Source organism: Coregonus clupeaformis, chromosome 30 (genome assembly GCF_020615455.1).
Source record: "Coregonus clupeaformis isolate EN_2021a chromosome 30, ASM2061545v1, whole genome shotgun sequence".
Classification (NCBI taxonomy): Eukaryota; Metazoa; Chordata; class Actinopteri; order Salmoniformes; family Salmonidae; genus Coregonus; species Coregonus clupeaformis.
Window position 1 is genome coordinate 5,393,263 of NC_059221.1, and position 19,781 is coordinate 5,413,043.

General features: G+C 43.7%; 1 protein-coding gene across 1 annotated transcript in view; it reads left to right on the plus strand.

Moving 5' to 3' along the window:
- The window catches only part of LOC121545945 (nucleolar complex protein 2 homolog), a 52,239-nt gene that overhangs the window by 20,272 nt on the left and 12,186 nt on the right, over window positions 1-19,781 (plus strand). The window contains exon 13 of the mRNA XM_041856881.2: window positions 6,544-6,657. Coding sequence (XP_041712815.1) covers window positions 6,544-6,657 — 114 coding nt within the window. The remainder of the gene's footprint in view (window positions 1-6,543; window positions 6,658-19,781) is intronic.

Below are 19,781 nucleotides of genomic sequence, written 5' to 3' on the forward strand. Positions count from 1 at the left end.
AAGTGTTGATAAAGTTTTATTTCTTAATATTATAAGCTCAACATTGTGCACATGACTGTAGGCTACGTGCAAATGTTCCAAAATGCAATTAGCGAGAGAACACTGTTCTCAAAAGCGCATTGCACACGCAAGCTGTTTCATGTGACTGAGATGAAAATATCCGTTAGCAATGAAGAAAGAGGAGCTCTGAAGATGCATGGATTACTAATATGACTAGGATTATGCCGATATGCTGCTGGACAATAAAATAACGTTGATTTGAAAACCAATAAAACAGAAATGCTGGTTTCAATGGCATATTAAGTGTTTAAAATAATTCCCTCAAAATTACTATGGTCGTATTTGGCGAGGCTACTTTGAAACAAAGTAAGACATGCTTCATTAAATGACATAAAACGTCCAGGTTTTAAACAATTACATTTTAAAGTTACATATTTTCAAGACGCTAACCACCTCTGCTCAGATTTGAGGTGGGTGAGGTGCGGTGCACAACAAGCACTGTCCTTCACTCTCCGGTCTTGTGACCATTTGATTTGAATGAACCGTGCCTCGAGTATGTCGAAAGAATCAAGCCTTTTAGATGGTAATGTTAATTATCCTTCATTATATTTGTCAAATATGACTGTCGTTTAGCTTATGTTTATGTAATTCAAAGTATCATGAAAGTTTGGCTACATTTTCTGGCGCCTCCCTCATGTTAGCATCAGTTTGGACATTAAGCTGTAGCTGATATGCATAACACCTACACTTCGACATCTAGGCTTTTTTATTTATATACATGGAAAATAGATTTAATATTATTCCAATGTTGACCTCTCTGATCCAATTCTGATCGGAGTAATTGATTTTGTGTGATTTTTGTATTTATTTTTACTTGTCCATTCGGACAACTTCGATCGATTCTTCTTGTCTGACAATTTTTTTTGGTGTTGATGTCGAGCCCTGTGATATGTGTCTTAGTGAGTGCTAGCCTCCTGTGGTAAGCTAACATGAGAACGGTAGTATGGAGGTGACAGCTTGGCCTTGTGGGAGTGGTCACCGTGATGGTCTGGTGTGTGTTGGTCTGACCAGAGCGATAAAGCCCAGGCTGTGGTTTTACACTGCTTCTAACGTGCTCTGCAGACCACATCCTCTCTGTCTACGGCGCAGCCATCCTCCCCCTAGCACACATACTCCAAGACCCCCTCACAGCGCACATTGTTTGTTCGTGATGCACCCCATTGCCTGTTTTATAAATTTTTTTAACTGTTCCCCTCGTTAAAGAGAAAAGAGGCTGAGGTGTGCGCTGCTACTGTTTTTTAATTAGAGCAGCAGAAAAGCACCCCCCTCGTCCTCCCCTGTTTGTGTGTGGGTGGGAGGTTGGCCGGCTGCGACATAGGCAGAGAGGATGTGGTCTGCAGAGAGTGCATTAGTAAACCTGCCAACCTGCATGCATTTTGCATACCATGCATGCAATTTGAGGTCTAAGTACGCTGGTATGAAAAACTACCCTAAAATAGGCTTCTAGTAGGCACATTGTGGTTTTTGTCTCTAGTTCTCTGCTCAGGCCCACCCCAGTAGTCATAGTACTACTTATTTACCTCCCTCAACCTGGATGGCAGCTCTCCAGTTTATTCGTTGATACCACTGATGTGTGAGGAAAAAGGGAAAAGGGAGAATGAACTGTTTGCCAAATACATTTTCCAAAATGATATGTGTTAGTCAAGCACATAACCACAATTATTTTGTAGTTAGCTCCTTAGCTAAGGCTTACCACGGCAGGTAGCCTAGCAGTTAAGAGCGTTGGGCCAGTAACCAAAAGGTCGCTGGTTCGAATCCCCAAGCCGAGTAGGTAACAAAACCTCATGGGCGGCGCACAATTGGCCCAGCGTTGTCCAGGGTAGGGGAGGGAATGGCCGGCAGGGATGTAGCTCAGTTGATAGAGCATGGCGTTTGCAACGCCAGGGTTGTGGGTTCGATTCCCATGGGGGGCCAGTATAAAAAAATATATATATAATGTATTCACTAACTGTAAGTCGCTCTGGATAAGAGCGTCTGCTAAATGACTAAAATGTAAATGTAAAACAGTCGCTGTGCCCTTGAGCAAAGCACTTAACCCTAATTTGCTAAAGGGGCGCCGTACAATAGCTGACCCTGTAAAACAGCACATTCCATATGCTTTGATCTCTGCAACGGTAAGTAGGCACGAGCGCATTGACAAGCAAGGAAACATCAAGCAAGGAAACGTGCGGTGTTGTGGTAGTTCAGTGCGCATCACTGTGTGGATGGAAACATGCATACATTTTACATTTTAGTCATTTTAGCAGATGCTCTTATCCAGAGCGACTTACAGGAGCAATCAGGGTTAAGTGCCTTGCTCAAGGGCACATCGACAGATTTTTCACCTAGTCGGCTCGGGGATTAGAACCAGCGACCTTTCGGTTACTGGCACAATACTCTTAACCACTAAGCTACCTGCCGAGCTGTTCCGCTAATACCGTCCTTCACAGAAAGTTATGTTAGACTGTTAAACATTAGTAGGCCTATGTTAATTAATTATTGATATGTCCTCTTGATTTAGCTGCATATCAACAATAGGCTGCTAATGATGTGATAATAGTTAACCAATGACAACAAGGCATGTTGAATGAATCGTAGTCTAGTAGTCAGACCTAATTTGATGGATTAGGTCAGGGATGGAGATCTGAAACAAGCTCCTATAGGCCTAGTTCAGTTGTTTCATATTACAAATAGCATACAGTAAACTAGACTACTACATTGCATCAAGTAATTTAATTATTCTGAATTTTCTCCCCAAACAAAATTAAGAAGCCAGTTTACATTTTCAATCGACTATCCACATATTTAGAATAATCATTACCCCAAAATGTAACCTAGAAAAATTTGAAAGTGTCATTGAGACCACTTCAATTTCATTTAGGATCAAACACAAGACTTCTGTGTTGGCTACAATGTTTGATATACTTTAAGAGTCTAGGTTTCAGCGAATGTCAGTTACAGGTTTTTCAAAAATGCTTCCTGAGGGGGGAGTTGACTGACCCCTTTGGACCTCCCCCCTATCAAACCTTAGGCCTACATCAGCACCACCTTGTCAGAAAATCATAGGGAGTGCCCTGGTTGTACATTCAAACATATTTCTAGTTAGCTACTGAAGAGAAGCCAATTACCAAGTACCCATAACCGTCTATAGGCTACCATTCCTACTGAGGCAGTCTTCTGCCAACATCATTATTAGGCTAAAAAAGGTGCATTAGCCTATGATTTGAGGCAAATGCAGCATCGTGGGGCCGAGTGTGCCGTCGCTGAAGTGGTACTCATAAAAATGTATTGAGTTGGGAGCAGAGTGTAAACCACAGCCTGGTCTTTATTGGTCTGTTCAAACCGTTCACACACGAACAAGCGGTCGCCTACATACTGCCGTTCTCATGCTAGCTTACCGCAGGAGGCTAACAATCACGAAGACACACACACACTCCATATACAATAACATAGACCACACCATCATACACACACGTGCATGCACACCACACATACTCGTGTGTGGGAGTGTGTTCTCTCTGTGTGTGTGTCTAGTGGGCAGACCGTCACCACATCCAAAGTTTGTACAGACAGACCCGGCCATGAGTGCTCCTGCACACAAATTCACAGCCACTTGTTCACTGCACCAAATCACTCTTTCAATTTGGATGCATATTCAATCTAAGTATCTGCTCCAAACTGATAACTACTGAACCAAAATTATGTAGTGTCTAGTTAACGTATATATTGTAGTTTGATAACTGCGGAACACTGTACACTGTACTATATTTTTACCTCATAAATGTATTCATTTGACATCAATTTATGTTGGAAGGTAAAACCAAATCATATATGGATGTGGCTGTAAATACTACATCATCATTCACCATCAGCCAGTGTGCTTCAATAGGACAAAGTGGAAAGATTCACTCTATGTTCTACCATTTGGAATTATAGTGTAGTGTACGGAGAGCTAAAATACCTTTCAGCTAATCAGCATTCATGGCTCGAACATCCCAGTTTATAAATAGTATTATAAACTGGGTGGTTCGAACCCTGAATGCTGATTGGCTGACAGCTGTGATAGATCAGACCGTATACCATGGATATGACAAAACATTTATATTTACTACTCTAATTATGGTTACTCCTGAGTGGCGCAGTGGTCTAAGGCACTGCATCGCAGTGCTAACTGTGCCACTAGAGATCCTGGTTCGAATCCAGGCTCTGTCGCAGCCGGCCGCGACCGGGAGACTCATGGGTGGCGCACAATTGGTCCAGGGTAGGGGAGGGAATGGCCGGCAGGGATGTAGCTCAGTTGATAGAGCATGGCGTTTGCAACGTCAGGGTTGTGGGTTCGACTCCCATGGGGGGCCAGTATAAAAAAAAAAGATGTATTCACTAACTGTAAGTCGCTCTGGATAAGAGCGTCTGCTAAATGATTAAAATGTAAATGTTGGTAACCAGCTTATAATAGCAATAAGGCACCTCAGGGTTTTGTGGTATATGGCCTTTATACCATGGCTAAGGGCTGTATCCAGGCACTCTGCGTTGCGTCGTGCTTAAGAACAGCCATTAGCCGTGGTATATTGGCCATATACCACACCCCCTTGTGCCTTATTGCAAATTATGGTGGAAAATAAGTATTTGGTCACCTACAAACAAGCAAGATTTCTGGCTCTCACAGACCTCTAACTTCTTCTTTAAGAGGCTCCTCTGTCCTCCACTCGTTACCTGTATTAATGGCACCTGTTTGAACTTGTTATCAGTATAAAAGACACCTGTCCACAACCTCAAACAGTCACACTCCAAATTCCACTATGGCCAAGACCAAAGAGCTGTCAAAGGACACCAGAAACAAAATTGTAGACCTGCACCAGGCTGGGAAGACTGAATCTGCAATAGGTAAGCAGCTTGGTTTGAAGAAATCAACTGTGGGAGCAATTATTAGGAAATGGAAGACATACAAGACCACTGATAATCTCCCTCGATCTGGGGCTCCACGCAAGATCTCACCCTGTGGGGTCAAAATGATCACAAGAACGGTGAGCAAAAATCCCAGAACCACACAGGGGGACCTAGTGAATGACCTGCAGAGAGCTGGGACCAAAGTAACAAAGCCTACCATCAGTAACACACTACGCAGCCAGAGACTCAAATCCTGCAGTGCCAGACGTGTCCCCCTGCTTAAGCCAGTACATGTCCAGGCCCGTCTGAAGTTTGCTAGAGTGCATTTGGATGATCCAGAAGAGGATTGGGAGAATGTCATATGGTCAGATGAAACCAAAATAGAACTTTTTGGTAAAAACTCAACTCGTCGTGTTTGGAGGACAAAGAATGCTGAGTTGCATCCAAAGAACACCATACCTACTGTGAAGCATGGGGGTGGAAACATCATGCTTTGGGGCTGTTTTTCTGCAAAGGGACCAGGACGACTGATCCGTGTAAAGGAAAGAATGAATGGGGCCATGTATCGTGAGATTTTGAGTGAAAACCTCCTTCCATCAGCAAGGGCATTGAAGATGAAACGTGGCTGGGTCTTTCAGCATGACAATGATCCCAAACACACCGCCCGGGCAACGGAGTGGCTTCGTAAGAAGCATTTCAAGGTCCTGGAGTGGCCTAGCCAGTCTCCAGATCTCAACCCCATAGAAAATCTTTGGAGGGAGTTGAAAGTCTGTGTTGCCCAGCGACAGCCCCAAAACATCACTGCTCTAGAGGAGATCTGCATGGAGGAATGGGCCAAAATACCAGGAACAGTGTGTGAAAACCTTGTGAAGACTTACAGAAAACATTTGACCTGTGTCATTGCCAACAAATGGTATATAACAAAGTATTGAGAAACTTTTGTTATTGACCAAATACTTATTTTCCTCCATCATTTGCAAATAAATTCATTAAAAATCCTACAATGTGATTTTCTGGAGAATTTTTTTCTTCTCATTTTGACTGTCATAGTTGACGTGTACCTATGATGAAAATTACAGGCCTCATCTTTTTAAGTGGGAGAACTTGCACAATTGGTGGCTGACTAAATACTTTTTTTCCCCACTGTACATGCACAATATGATTGGCATTTGTTTATTTGGATCCCCAGTAGCTTTTGCAGAAGCCACAGCTACTAAAGGGACACATCAGCAGGGACACATCAGCAGGGACACACAAACACACTCAAAAACCACCAAGCATATAGTGTTGGATGGGTTGTTGTTTTTACTGGTATGCTTTTTTACAGTCTAACTTTTGCCCATATATTTACATTGATAATTTCTTAATGTCTGTCGTCAGGAATCTAAATTATTTTTCCATTGTACAAGCCTCATACATTTTACATTACATTTTAGTCATTTAGCAGACGCTCTTATCCTGAGCGACTTCAAGTGATGGCGAAGTCCTGGCTTGTGTGTTTTTGAGGGCAGGCACTGTCACTGGTGTTTTGAACGTAGTCTAATGTGTGTAAAGTTTTTGCTAATTTAGCATGACTTCTGAAGGCACACATTGTGTGTTCTTTTGTGTGTCCTTTAGATCATCCATCAGGTGGACTTTAACAAGAAGCCTGGCCGGATGAGTGTGAAGCCCATCAAATTTGATGTTATCCTGAAGCTCAGCAACACCAACCTGCAGGAGAAGGCCTACAGGGTGAGTACCGCTAGTTTAGCATGTTAACTAAATAGGCTTGTCTACAACAGGAGAAGACGTGTATATACTGGGTAAGTATTGCTAGCTTAAATTGCCCTTAAAATGTAAGCTGTTTCATCTAACATATCCAAGGAATGCACGATTGATATTTTGATGTGCAACCTGTCAAAATAGGATCTAGAATGATCAGATTTATTTTGGGCTCTTCCGATAATTTGCATACGTCTTTGTGCATATTGGCCTATAGGCTGTATTATTCACCACCATGTTGTGCGTGAAAAGCCAAGGAGACCGGCTGTTTCTGAGGTACTGGAACTGTCGCGCCGGGCGCTGACGATCATACCGCGCTCAAAGTCGCTTAGGTCACACGTTTTGCACATTCTAACGTTCAATTGAACATTAAGTGAATGCCTCATTGCCTGTGTGCCTGCTTTATATAGCAAGCCACGGCCACGTGACTCACTGTCTATAGGAGCAAACCATTTTTTGTGAGCGTGGTGGTGTATCTAATAAACTGGAAAAATCACAGAAAGCTGTGACTCTCCTCTCTGTATCTAGAACAACAGTAGTTGCTTGGAAAACTATTTTTCCCGCAATTGCGTTTTGAGCAAAGGTCATTTGCTTCTCAGAATGCATTTCTCCCTCTTCCGTGCACACAGTGGGGAGAGGGAGTGAGTCAGCAGCCGACAGCGAAACGGGGACAGGCAGATACTTTCATAGCAGGAATCAACATCATTGTTACTGTTGACAAAATAATGGTTTTAGAACAATCTACAGGAACGTTGTGTAGCAAAATCACAGAAAATTACCGACTTAAGCAAAATGCTTTGGTAAGAGGAAGGCAATGTCGGTTTCTGTCATTTTCAGTTTATTGTCCCAGCTCTACTGTGCACCTTTCCTTTAACTGGGTTATTTTTATGACTTGTTCTGGCAGACCTTATGGTGATGCACCTGTTTTATAATGGTTGCCGAGATTGTGGTGCCTACAATGGTGTGGCTTGGTGCCTTTGTACAAGGATTGATAGTCTGATAGATCATCGGTCAGGTATTTCTCTTAGCCCTAGCTATTTTAGCATGTCTAGAGGGCATGTGCAACTATCTTAGGATGTCTATTGTTGGAGTAGCCTAAGTCTACAGGGTGAGAGAGGATGTCCTTTTAAGATCAACCTGCGGGAGTTGTGTAAAAATGGCTCTCGTTGTCCTGCATCGTCACATAGTTTTAGTTAAATATTTTTACTGTATTAGTTCTTCTGGACTTCCTCATGAAAATCCAGTCAGATTTGATTAATAATTTATATGACCGTTAAACAATTCCTCACAATTCCACCCTCCCTTAAATTAACAAAAATATCTAAAGATTCCAGATTAGATTATGGTGCACAACTCAACCTATTGTCTGTGTAATATAATAACGATGGCATTTACAAGGCAACAAGAGCAGCTGATGAGCTCCATGGCTCAGGCCCTAACTAATATTTATTTTCACACTCTTCCCTGACACTGGGTGTTACCCTCCGTGTGTGCATAAGAGGATTAAGGGCAGTGGGCGAAAGCGGATGTCTGGGGCTCTTACCCGGGCGTAAGTCGCAATGCTCGTTGTCTCTGCCAAGAGGATTGCCACAAGGCCCTCTGGGATTATCCCTCGCACTCCTCTCGTTAGGGTTGGCTCCACCGATTTCCTTCTACCGTGCAGTCAGTGTATCATGACTCAACCCTGCTACTGCCAGACCTGGATAAACAAGCACCTATCTGACCAATAGATCAAGTAGAGAGTGACCGACTACCACAATAGACTGTGACAATGGGTCTTAGTTTGGCCTACAGCACAGAAATGAGCGTTATTACCATAATAGAACTCAAATGGTTGGAACATTCGGTCATACGCTCTGTGTTGTATTCCATGTATAGCCTAACTGCCGTGTTGACGGACCCATGCCAAATCATTTGGAAAAGAGGACCATGTCTTTTGGATGAGCTGGTGGTAATGTTATCTTAACGTGGGGTAGGGCGACATGGCCTATAAATCATATCTTTTTAAAGATCTCACTTATGGGCGATTCACAATATTTATCTCTAAATAAGCTTTGTTGTACAACAAAAGGTAAAATACACTGCATTTCAAACAGTCAGCAATAATCTAATGAATGCAGGGCTTGTGATATTATACCTAGGATAAATATAAGCATTCCACAATAAAAAATAAATACATGTTTTTTTTATTGTCATATACACCAGGTAGATGCAGTGAAACATGCTGTTTTACTGGGTCAGCCATAGTAGTACGCCGCCCCTGGAGCAAGTTAGGGTTAAGTGTCTTGCTCAAGGGCACATCAACAGATGTTTCAGCTTGTCGGCTCGGGTATTCGAACCAGTGACCTTTCGGTTACTGGCCCAGAGCTCTAACCGCTAGGCTACTTGCCGGACTTATAAGACCCAATGAAAATGTCATTTTTGTTACAAATTTAACTAGAACCATGCATAATGCACATTCACTAATAATGATGAACTTCTTGTAGCAAGCATAATAGAAAATTAACACAGGTCTCATTAACAATCTCTCAAGCACAAGCCCACGTGCTAGTGAGTAGCCAACTAATCTTTATATTTAACCCCCTAGAGTCAATTTCCGCGCCCCTGTAGATATCTAATTAGCACAATACAAATCCCCATCAAAGTCCATCTGTTTAAGCTGGAAATATCTTGTTTTTTTTCATGGGCTGCGTCTCAAATCACCTCATCTGCCAATGGCGGCCTTCCACCGCAGATGCGGAAGGTGGCCGAGCTTCAGTGGTGTTTGTCAGACCATGAGACATCCTGGAAATCAGTCTTCTCACGAAAACGTCTGTAGCGTCCGAACGGTTTGGTCTACACACTGTTCTCCGTTTTGCTCTAGGACACCCACAAGATTCGTGAATGGAAGAAAACTCAGCAAAAAAAGAAATGTCCCTTTTTCAGGACCCTGTCTTTGAAAGAGAATTCGTATGAATTATGAAAACTTAGGACACTAAAGAGGCCTTTCTACTGACTCTGAAAAAATGCCTTAGGCATGCTGCAAGGAGGCATGAGGACTGCAGATGTGGCCAGGGCAATAAATTACAATGTCCGTACAGTGAGACAGCACTACAGGGAGACAGGACGGACAGCTGATCGTCCTCGCAGTGGCAGACCACGTGTAACAACACCTGCACAGGATCGGTACATCCGAACATCACACCTGCGGGACAGGTACAGGATGGCAACAACAATTGCCCGAGTTACACCAGGAATCCACAATCCTTCCATCAGTGCTCAGACTGTCCGCAATAGGCTGAGAGGGGCCGGACTGAGGGCTGGTAGGCCTGTTGTAAGGCAGGTCCTCACCAGACATCACCGGCAACAACGTCGCCTATGGGCACAAACCCTCCGTCGCTGGACCAGACAGAACTGGCAAAAAGTGCTCTTCACTGACGAGTCGCGGTTTTGTCTCACCAGGGGTGATGGTCGGATTCGCGTTTAGCGTTGAAGGAATGAGCGTTACACCGAGGGCTGTACTCTGGAGCGGGATCGATTTGGAGGTGGAGGGTCCGTCATGGTCTGTGGCGGTGTGTCACAGCATCATCGAACTGAGCTGGTTGTCATTGCAGGCAATCTCAACGCTGTGCGTTACAGGGAAGACAACCTCCTCCCTCATGTGGTACCCTTCCTGCAGGCTCATCCTGACATGACCCTCCAGCATGACAATGCCACCAGCCATACTGCTCGGTCTGTGCATGATTTCCTGCAAGACAGGAATGTCAGTGTTCTGCCATGGCCAGCGAAGAGCCCGGATCTCAATCCCATTGAGCACGTCTGGGACCTGTTAGATCGGAGGATGAGGGCTAGGGCCATTCCCCCCCAGAAATGTCCGGGAACTTGCAGGTGCCTTGGTGGAAGAGTGGGGTAACATCTCACAGCAAGAACTGGCTAATCTGGTGCAGTCCATGAGGAGGAGATGCACTGCAGTACTTAATGCAGCTGGTGGCCACATCAGATACTGACTTACTTTTGATTTTGACCCACCCTTTGTTCAGGGACACATTATTCAATTTCTGTTAGTCACATGTCTGTGGAACTTGTTCAGTTTATGTCTCTGTTGTTGAATCTTGTTATGTTCATACAAATATCTACACATGTTAATTTTGCTGAAAATAAGTGCAGTTGACAGTGAGAGGACATTTCTTTTTTTGCTGAGTTTATATATGGAAGTAGTTTAGTGCCTTTGTAAAACATTCAGATCTTTCTTATCTCTTGGATATAGGACAGACACTTTAAAACTTCCTTTCGATATTTTTTGACTCTGACATGTATGAACCTGTTATTCAGTGTGTTTCTATGGGCTAATAGCAGTAAGGCCAAATTAAATGTTTCATCAGAAATTAATTATATATTTTTTTGATACCTAAAGGGGTCCTAAAATTCTAAATCAAATAGCTAAATGATCCTTTGTATGACCGTCTTAAAACAATTCCATATGTTCGCTTAGTAGAACCCCCCCGGCTTAAAGTCTAGCCAACTTGGATATATTTGCTAGCTAGCAAGGTAGAACAGTTTAATTGTTATGAATAAACCCTTCTGTCCGTCTCCAACTGTTTGAACAGCATGCTAGCCTGTCGACTTTGCTACCCTGTCCACCGGCTGCTCTTTCATTCTATCGGTTAGGTTGCCAGAGACGTGACCCAGTCGTGAAGTATTTTTGTTCTAAAATGTTCTGTTGCCATGCAGGTTGGCAATGTTCTTATCTAGGGGCGTAACGGTACACATATCTGTACTTACTGTGAACCTGAATGAATACATACATTAAAAATACATTAAAAAACACTAGGCTGTGAGCAGAATAAATTTCAGGCTATTCCGTTAAAACATCTGAGCACGTTGTAATCAAAAATCTAATTTTAATTGGCACATTTTAAACTGTCCTTTTGTGAGGAGCAGCCGAGAACTAGTTCTGTACGATGGCGAGTGGTGGGGTCGATAAACCAGAATTAGAGGATCCACCATTCATCATTATTTAGATCTCCAGTTTGGGAACAATTTGGCTTCCCAAATGGCGATGGAGAGTTGTGGATAAAATATTAACAGCATGTCACCACACTCAATGAGAGTAGCCTATGCAGCTGCCAACACCTCAAATATGTTGCCACATTTACGCCAACATCACCCCAGTATACCGCAGTAAGTTGGAAACGCAAAGAAACAACAACACAACATCTTCTGCATTTAAGCAACCCTTGGCAGCTGATTCTGACCGGGCCAAAGAAATTACAAGAGCGATAGGTAGGCTGTGTTTATATATTTTTTACAGTCTTTGGTTTATAGCCGCGGATATACGCCCATTCTCGGTGGTGGAGAATAAGGGGTTTCAGCACCTTGTGAAAGTACTCGAGCCACGTTACCAACTTCCCTCTTGCACCCATTTCAGCAAACAGGTAGTACCCGCTCTATATAAGCAAGACAAAGCCTTCAATGAATTGGCCAATGCACCGTGTTGCGCTTACTTAACACTAGAACAGCCAAGATGGTCAATCTGACAGTTCTCAATTTCAATAACTTCATTTCAATAAAAACCTTTACCCACCTGTCCCTGGCTTTTCCTAAATATGTGTATTTTACACTCTAGCAGTGCTTTGAGATAAATATAATAAAATACAAACTTTCTGAGCATTTCATCCTCAAAGCGCCATGACGGTCAAAATGACCGTATGTATATTTAACAGTAGAATAGCCGGGCCTCGAGGAGTACCAATAGCCGCCAGTCTAATAAATTAATTTAACTAGAAAAGCCTGGCCTTGTTGGACCCCCCTTCATGCCAGTGTCATTTGGTTGTGTTTTAAGGTGTTGGGTAACATTAGAATATGAAATGTAAATATATTTAAATAACATAATAACCTTTTCATAAGCAGGGGTCTACGCTGAATTTTCTTACAAGGAGCACATGTGCGCCTAAGTTGAAAAATGTAGGAGGGGCCTCCCGAGTGGGGCAGCGGTCTAAGGCACTGCATCGCAGTGCTTGAGTCGTCACTACTGACCCGGATTTGATCCCAGGCTGTGTCATAACCGGCCGTGACCGGGAGTCATTTGGGAGTCAAATGTGAACACCGGGAGTCAAATGTGCGGCGCACATTTGGCCCAGTGCCGTCCGGGTTAAGGGAGGGTTTGGCCGGGGGGGCTTTACTTGGCTCATCGCGCTCTAGCGACTCCTTGTGGCGGGCCGGTGCCTGCAGGCTGACTTCGGTCATCAGTTGAACTGTGTTTCCTCCGACACATTGGTGCGGCTGGTTTCCGGTTTAAGCGGGCAGATGTTAAGGAGCGCAGTTTGGCGGGTCATGTTTTGGAGGACGCATGACTCGACCCTTTTCCTAACAATCACCACAAATCTTTGTCACTTTCACTTGATTTCTACACTTCCCACAAACAAGTTACTTGCAGCTGAAACAGGTGTTGTTGGTTCTGTTCCGAGTGCATCTGCCCACCTGGGAGTTTCTCCTCCCGGGAGCTGTGCGCAATGGCTCGCGTGGAATCTTGGCTGCTGCTTTGGCCCTTATATGTCTCTCAGGTAGTGCCAGACTTATGATGAAGTCTCTCCTGTTCACGGTGTTGTTCATGCACTGCTTGAACAACACGTGTGCATTGATAGCGGCCAAGTCAAGCATATTGTAGAGCACAGCAACAGGCCAGCGGCGAGTTCCTCCTTTCACGAGTACAGCTGTGCCATCTGATCCGAAACGTTATTGGACACTCGCTCACCTGCTGCCTAGTATGGATCCTTTCCCAGATATAGAAAGCTGTTCAGCATGAATCAGAATAATCATCATCAGAGATGTCATGATCTGTTTCATCCCCGCCATCGGAGTTGTTTTCATTCAGATCTTGTCGCAACGCTAACACAGCATGTGCATCCATTAGTCTTGGTCTTGCCATTATAAATTATGCACGCTCTCACTGTGTAGCCTACTCCAAGTAATAAGACTGCTTCAATTCAGTGGACTGCTATACAGTGCATTCGCAAAGTATTCAGACCCCTTCCCCTTTTCCACATTTTGTTACATTACAGCCTTATTCTAAAATGGATTAAATCAATAAAAACTCCTCATCAATCTACACACAATACCCCATAATGACAAAGCAAAAAACAGGTTTTTAGAATTCTTTGTAAATATATATAAAAATAAACATATTTACATAAGTATTCAGACCCTTTGCTATGAGACTTGAAATTGAGCTCAGGTGCATCCTATTTTCATTGATCATTCTTGAGACGTTTCTACAACTTGATTTCAGTCCACCTGTGGTAACAGGCACACACCTGTCTATATAAGGGCCCACCAAGCCATGAGGTTGAAGGAATTGTATGTAGGCACAGATCTCGGGAAGGGTACCATAAAATTTCTGCAGCATTGAACACAGTGGCCTTCATCATTCTTAAATGGAAGAAGTTTGGAACCACCAAGACTCTTCCTAGAGCTGGCTGCCCAGGAAGGTGACCAAGAACCTGATGGTCATTCTGACAGTGCTCCAGCGTTCCTCTGTGGAGATGGGAGAACCTTCCAGAAGAACAACAATCTCTGCAGCACTCCACCAATCAGACCTTTATGGTAGAGTTGCCAGCCGGAAGCCACTCCTCAGTAAAAGGCACATGACAGCCTGCTTGGAGTTTGCCAAAAGGCACCTAAAGGAAACAAGATTCTCTGGTTTGATGAAACCAAGATTGAACTCTTTGGCCTGAATGCCAAGCGTCACATCTGGAGGAAACCTGGCACCATCCCTACGGTGAAGCATGGTGGTGGCAGCATCTTGCTGTGGGGATGTTTTTCAGCGGCAGGGACTAGAAGACTAGTCAGGATCGAGGGAAAGATGAACGGAGCAAAGTACAGAGAGATCCTTGATGAAAACCTGCTCCAGAGCACTCAGGACTTCAGACTGGGGCAAAGGTTCACCTTCCAACAGGACAACGACCCTAAGCACACAGCCAAGACAACGCAGGAGTGGCTTCGGGACAAGTCTCTGAATGTCCTTGAGTGGAGAGACCTGAAAATAGCTGTGCAGCGGCGCTCCCCATCCAACCTGACAGAGCTTGAGAGGATCTGCAGAGAAGAATGGGGAAAAACTCCCCAAATACAGGTGTGCCAAGCTTGTAGCTTCATACCCAAGAAGACTTGGCTGTAATTGCTGCCAAATGGGCTTCAACAAAGTACTGAGTAAAGGGTCTGAATACTTACGTAAATGTGATATTTCAGTTTTTGTTAATAAATCAGCAAGAATTTCAAAAACTGTTTTTGCTTTGTCATTATGGAGTATTGTGTCGATTTGATGAGGGGGGGAAAAAAACTACACTGCTCAAAAAAATAAAGGGAACACTTAAACAACACAATGTAACTCTAAGTCAATCACACTTCTGTGAAATCAAACTGTCCACTTAGGAAGCAACACTGATTGACAATAAATTTCACATGCTGTTGTGCAAATGGAATAGACAACAGGTGGAAATTATAGGCAATTAGCAAGACACCCCCAATAAAGGACTGCTTTTGCAGGTGGTGACCACAGACCACTTCTCAGTTCCTATGCTTCCTGGCTGATGTTTTGGTCACTTTTGAATGCTGGCGGTGCTTTCACTCTAGTGGTAGCATGAGACGGAGTCTACAACCCACACAAGTGGCTCAGGTAGTGCAGCTCATCCAGGATGGCACATCAATGCGAGCTGTGGCAAGAAGGTTTGCTGTGTCTGTCAGCGTAGTGTCCAGAGCATGGAGGCGCTACCAGGAGACAGGCCAGTACATCAGGAGACGTGGATGAGGCCGTAGGAGGGCAACAACCCAGCAGCAGGACTGCTACCTCCGCCTTTGTGCAAGGAGGAGCAGGAGGAGCACTGCCAGAGCCCTGCAAAATGACCTCCAGCAGGCCACAAATGTGCATGTGTCTGCTCAAACGGTCAGAAACAGACTCCATGAGGGTGGTATGAGGGCCCGACGTCCACAGGTGGGGGTTGTGCTTACAGCCCAACACCGTGCAGGACGTTTGGCATTTGCCAGAGAACACCAAGATTGGCAAATTCGCCACTGGCGCTCTGTGCTCTTCACAGATGAAAGCAGGTTCACACTGAGCACGTGACAGATGTGACAGAGTCTGGAGACGCCGTGGAGAACGTTCTGCTGCCTGCAACATCCTCCAGCATGACCGGTTTGGCGGTGGGTCAGTCATGGTGTGGGGTGGCATTTCTTTGGGGGGCCGCACAGCCCTCCATGTGCTCGCCAGAGGTAGCCTGACTGCCATTAGGTACCGAGATGAGATCCTCAGACCCCTTGTGAGACCATATGCTGGTGCGGTTGGCCCTGGTTTCCTCCTAATGCAAGACAATGCTAGACCTCATGTGGCTGGAGTGTGTCAGCAGTTCCTACAAGAGGAAGGCATTGATGCTATGGACTGGCCCGCCCGTTCCCCAGACCTGAATCCAATTGAGCACATCTGGGACATTATGTCTCGCTCCATCCACCAACGCCACATTGCACCACAGACTGTCCAGGAGTTGGCGGATGCTTTAGTCCAGGTCTGGGAGGAGATCCCTCAGGAGACCATCCGCCACCTCATCAGGAGCATGCCCAGGCGTTGTAGGGAGGTCATACAGGCACGTGGAGGCCACACACACTACTGAGCCTCATTTTGACTTGTTTTAAGGACATTACATCAAAGTTGGCTCAGCCTGTAGTGTGGTTTTCCACTTTAATTTTGAGGGTGACTCCAAATCCAGACCTCCATGGGTTGATACATTTGATTTCCATTGATAATTTTTGTGTGATTTTGTTGTCAGCACATTCAACTATGTAAAGAAAAAAAGTATTTAATAAGATTATTTCATTCATTCAGATCTAGGATGTGTTATTTTAGTGTTCCCTTTTTTGAGCAGTGTATATAATCAATTTTAGAATAAGGCTGTAACCTTACAAAATGTGGAAAAAGTAAATGGGTCTGAATACTTCCCGAATGCACTGTGTTTTGAAACCGAGACCATCTGTACAATTTGTAGAGTTTTTTGGGGGGACCAAATAGGTTAATTAGAAACCTTGGCATCTGCTCTTTCTGATAGGGTATGACAATCAAAACGTCTGGCCTGCATTGACCTCTGTAGGATGATATGGAAGAAGTGCTTTTTGGTAAGCTTCGTTCCCTTTGTCAATTCTTGATATTTGACAATGATTAACATTGTCGCCCATCAGACTGTCAATTTAATCTTGTCTTCAGGCCACATCTATTATTATATGTGTGAAATTAGTTTCAATATAGTTTAGGTGTAGTTTGGAAGGGCCATTAGCTGGTCAGGTAATTGTTGTCTTACAGTCAGAAAATACACTCATCTTATTTTTAGTATTTACAGTCCAGCTACTTCTGGATCAATAAATACATTTTCTGACTGATTACAATTAACATTTGGTGTCCTGAGGTTTCTTATGACCTATTTTAACATAAATGCATTAATTTATTATGGAATATTGACACAATTGAAATATCAACAGTCAGAATGGCCATTCTAGTAGTTATGGAATTCCGAGTGTTAACAGTGACAGCCCATCACATTACCCCTGAGTGTACCGCGCTACAGACACGCCCCCTTTATGAGAGTCACAATTGAGCATCTGGCCCTGAAGGAGGCAGTGTCATGGTGCGTTTGGAACCAAGTGGGAATTTACCACATACAACTGGGAAAAATCTACTTGGGAAACTTGTCTATCATCCTGAGCACCCACTTACATTTTAGTAATTTAGCAGACTCTTATCCAGAGCGACTCAAAGTTAGTGCATTCATCTTAAGATGGCTAGGTGGGACAACCACATCACAGGCATAGTAAGTACACTTTTCCTCAATAAATTAGCTATCAGCAAAGTCAGAGCTAGGGTGTTGGGAGAGTCAAGTGCAAGTGTTTACATGCATACATCTGAAATCAGGCTACCTGATGGCACTCTGATAAATGCAGAAAATCGGCGATCAAAATAAACATTTTACCACAGCGAATGTTATTTTTGGGAATAATATTTCTGAGTTCTTCTAAAGTTTGTATGTGAAAACTACTTCTAAGTTGTTCCGAACTCACTACACTCACACTAAAAAGGGAGGCTTGCTCGGCTGGTGCTAGCACATGTGCAGATCAAATACACAGCTGGAATGCCGATTTTAAGACACTAGTCCTAATAATTCGAAAGATAATCTCCGAAAACCAGGTGTTTTAATCCACGTATGCTTACTTCGATTTTGACTTTACGCTGATTTAAGATAAGCAGAGTAAGGCGTTTACATGACTATTGCATAATCTGCCTACTGCCATAATCAGTTTAATATCGAATTCCAGTGCCTTGCAAAAGTATTCATCCCCCTTGGCGTTTTTCCTATTTTGTTGCATTACAACCTGTAATTTAAATGGATTTTGGGGGGGGATTTCATGTAATGGACATACACAAAATAGTCAAAATTGGTGAAGTGAAATGAAAAAAAATAACTTGTTTAAAAAAAATCTACAAAATAAATAACGTAAAAGTGGTGCATGCATATGTATTCACCCCCTTTGCTATGAAGCCCCTAAATAAGATCTGGTGCAACCAATTACCTTCAGAAGTCACATACTTAGATTGCACACAGGTGGACTTAATTTAACTAAGTGTCACATGATCTATCAAATGATCTCAGTGTATATATACACCTGAAAGGCCCCAGAGTCTGCAACACCACTAAGCAAGGGGCACCACCAAGCAAGCAGCACCATGAAGACCAAGGAGCTCTCCAAACAGGTCAGGGACAAAGTTGTGGAGAAGTACAGATCAGGTTTGGGTATAAAAAAAATATCAGAAACTTTGAACATCCCACGGAGCACCATTTTTTAAAATCCATTATAAAAAAAATGGAAAGAATATGACACCACAACAAACCTGCCAAGAGAGGGCCGCCCACCATAACTCACGGACCAGGCAAGGAGAGCATTAATCAGAGAGGCAACAAAGAGACCAAAGATAACCCAGAAGGAGCTGCAAAGCTCCACAGCGGAGATTGGAGTATCTGTCCATAGGACCACTTTAAGCCGTACACTCCACAGAGCTGGGCTTTACGGAAGAGTGGCCAGAAAAAAAGCCATTGCTTAAAGTAAAAAATAAGCAAACATGTTTGGTGTTCGCCAAAAGGCATGTGGGAGACTCCCCAAACATATGGAAGAAGGTACTCTGGTCAGATGAGACTAAAATAGAGCTTTTTGGCCATCAAGGAAAACGCTATGTCTGGCGCAAACCCAACACCTCATCACCCCAAGAACACCATCCCCACAGTGAAGAATGGTGGTGGCAGCATCATGCTGTGGGGATGTTTTTCATCGGCAGGGACTGGGAAACTGGTCAGAATTGAAGGAATGATGGATGGCGCTAAATACAGGGAAATTCTTGAGGGAAACCTGTTTCAGTCTTCCAGAGATTTGAGCCTGGGACGGAGGTTCACCTTCCAGCAGGACAATGACCCTAAGTATACTGCTAAAGCAACACTCGAGTGGTTTAAGGGGAAACATTTAAATGTCTTGGAATGGCCTAGTCTAAGCCCAGACCTCTGTGGTATGACTTAAAGATTGCTGTACACCAGCGGAACCCATCCAACTTGAAGGAGCTGGAGCAGTTTTGCCTTGAAGAATGGGCAAAAATCCCAGTGGCTAGATGTGCCAAGCTTATAGAGACATACCCGAAGAGACTTGCAGCTGTAATTGCTGAAAAAGGTGGCTCTACAAATTATTGACTTTGTGGGGGTGAATAGTTATGCACGCTCAAGTTATTTCTTGTTTGTGGTAGGCATGTTGTGTAAATCAAATGATACAAACCCCTCCAAAAAATTTATTTTAATTCCAGGTTGTAAGGCAACAAAATAGGAGAAATGCCAAGGGGGGTGAATACTTTTGCAAGCCACTGTATAAGTGTTCATGTAAATGTACTCGATGTTTAGATGCTTTTTACAGTGAAGATGAATTTTATAAATTGCGTGGCTGGGCTGATGAGACAGTGGATGGAACAGTAAATAGGCATTTCGCCGTCATAGCCGGTGGAAACTTGTGGAATAAGCAACAGCTGGAACACTGTTTTAACACAT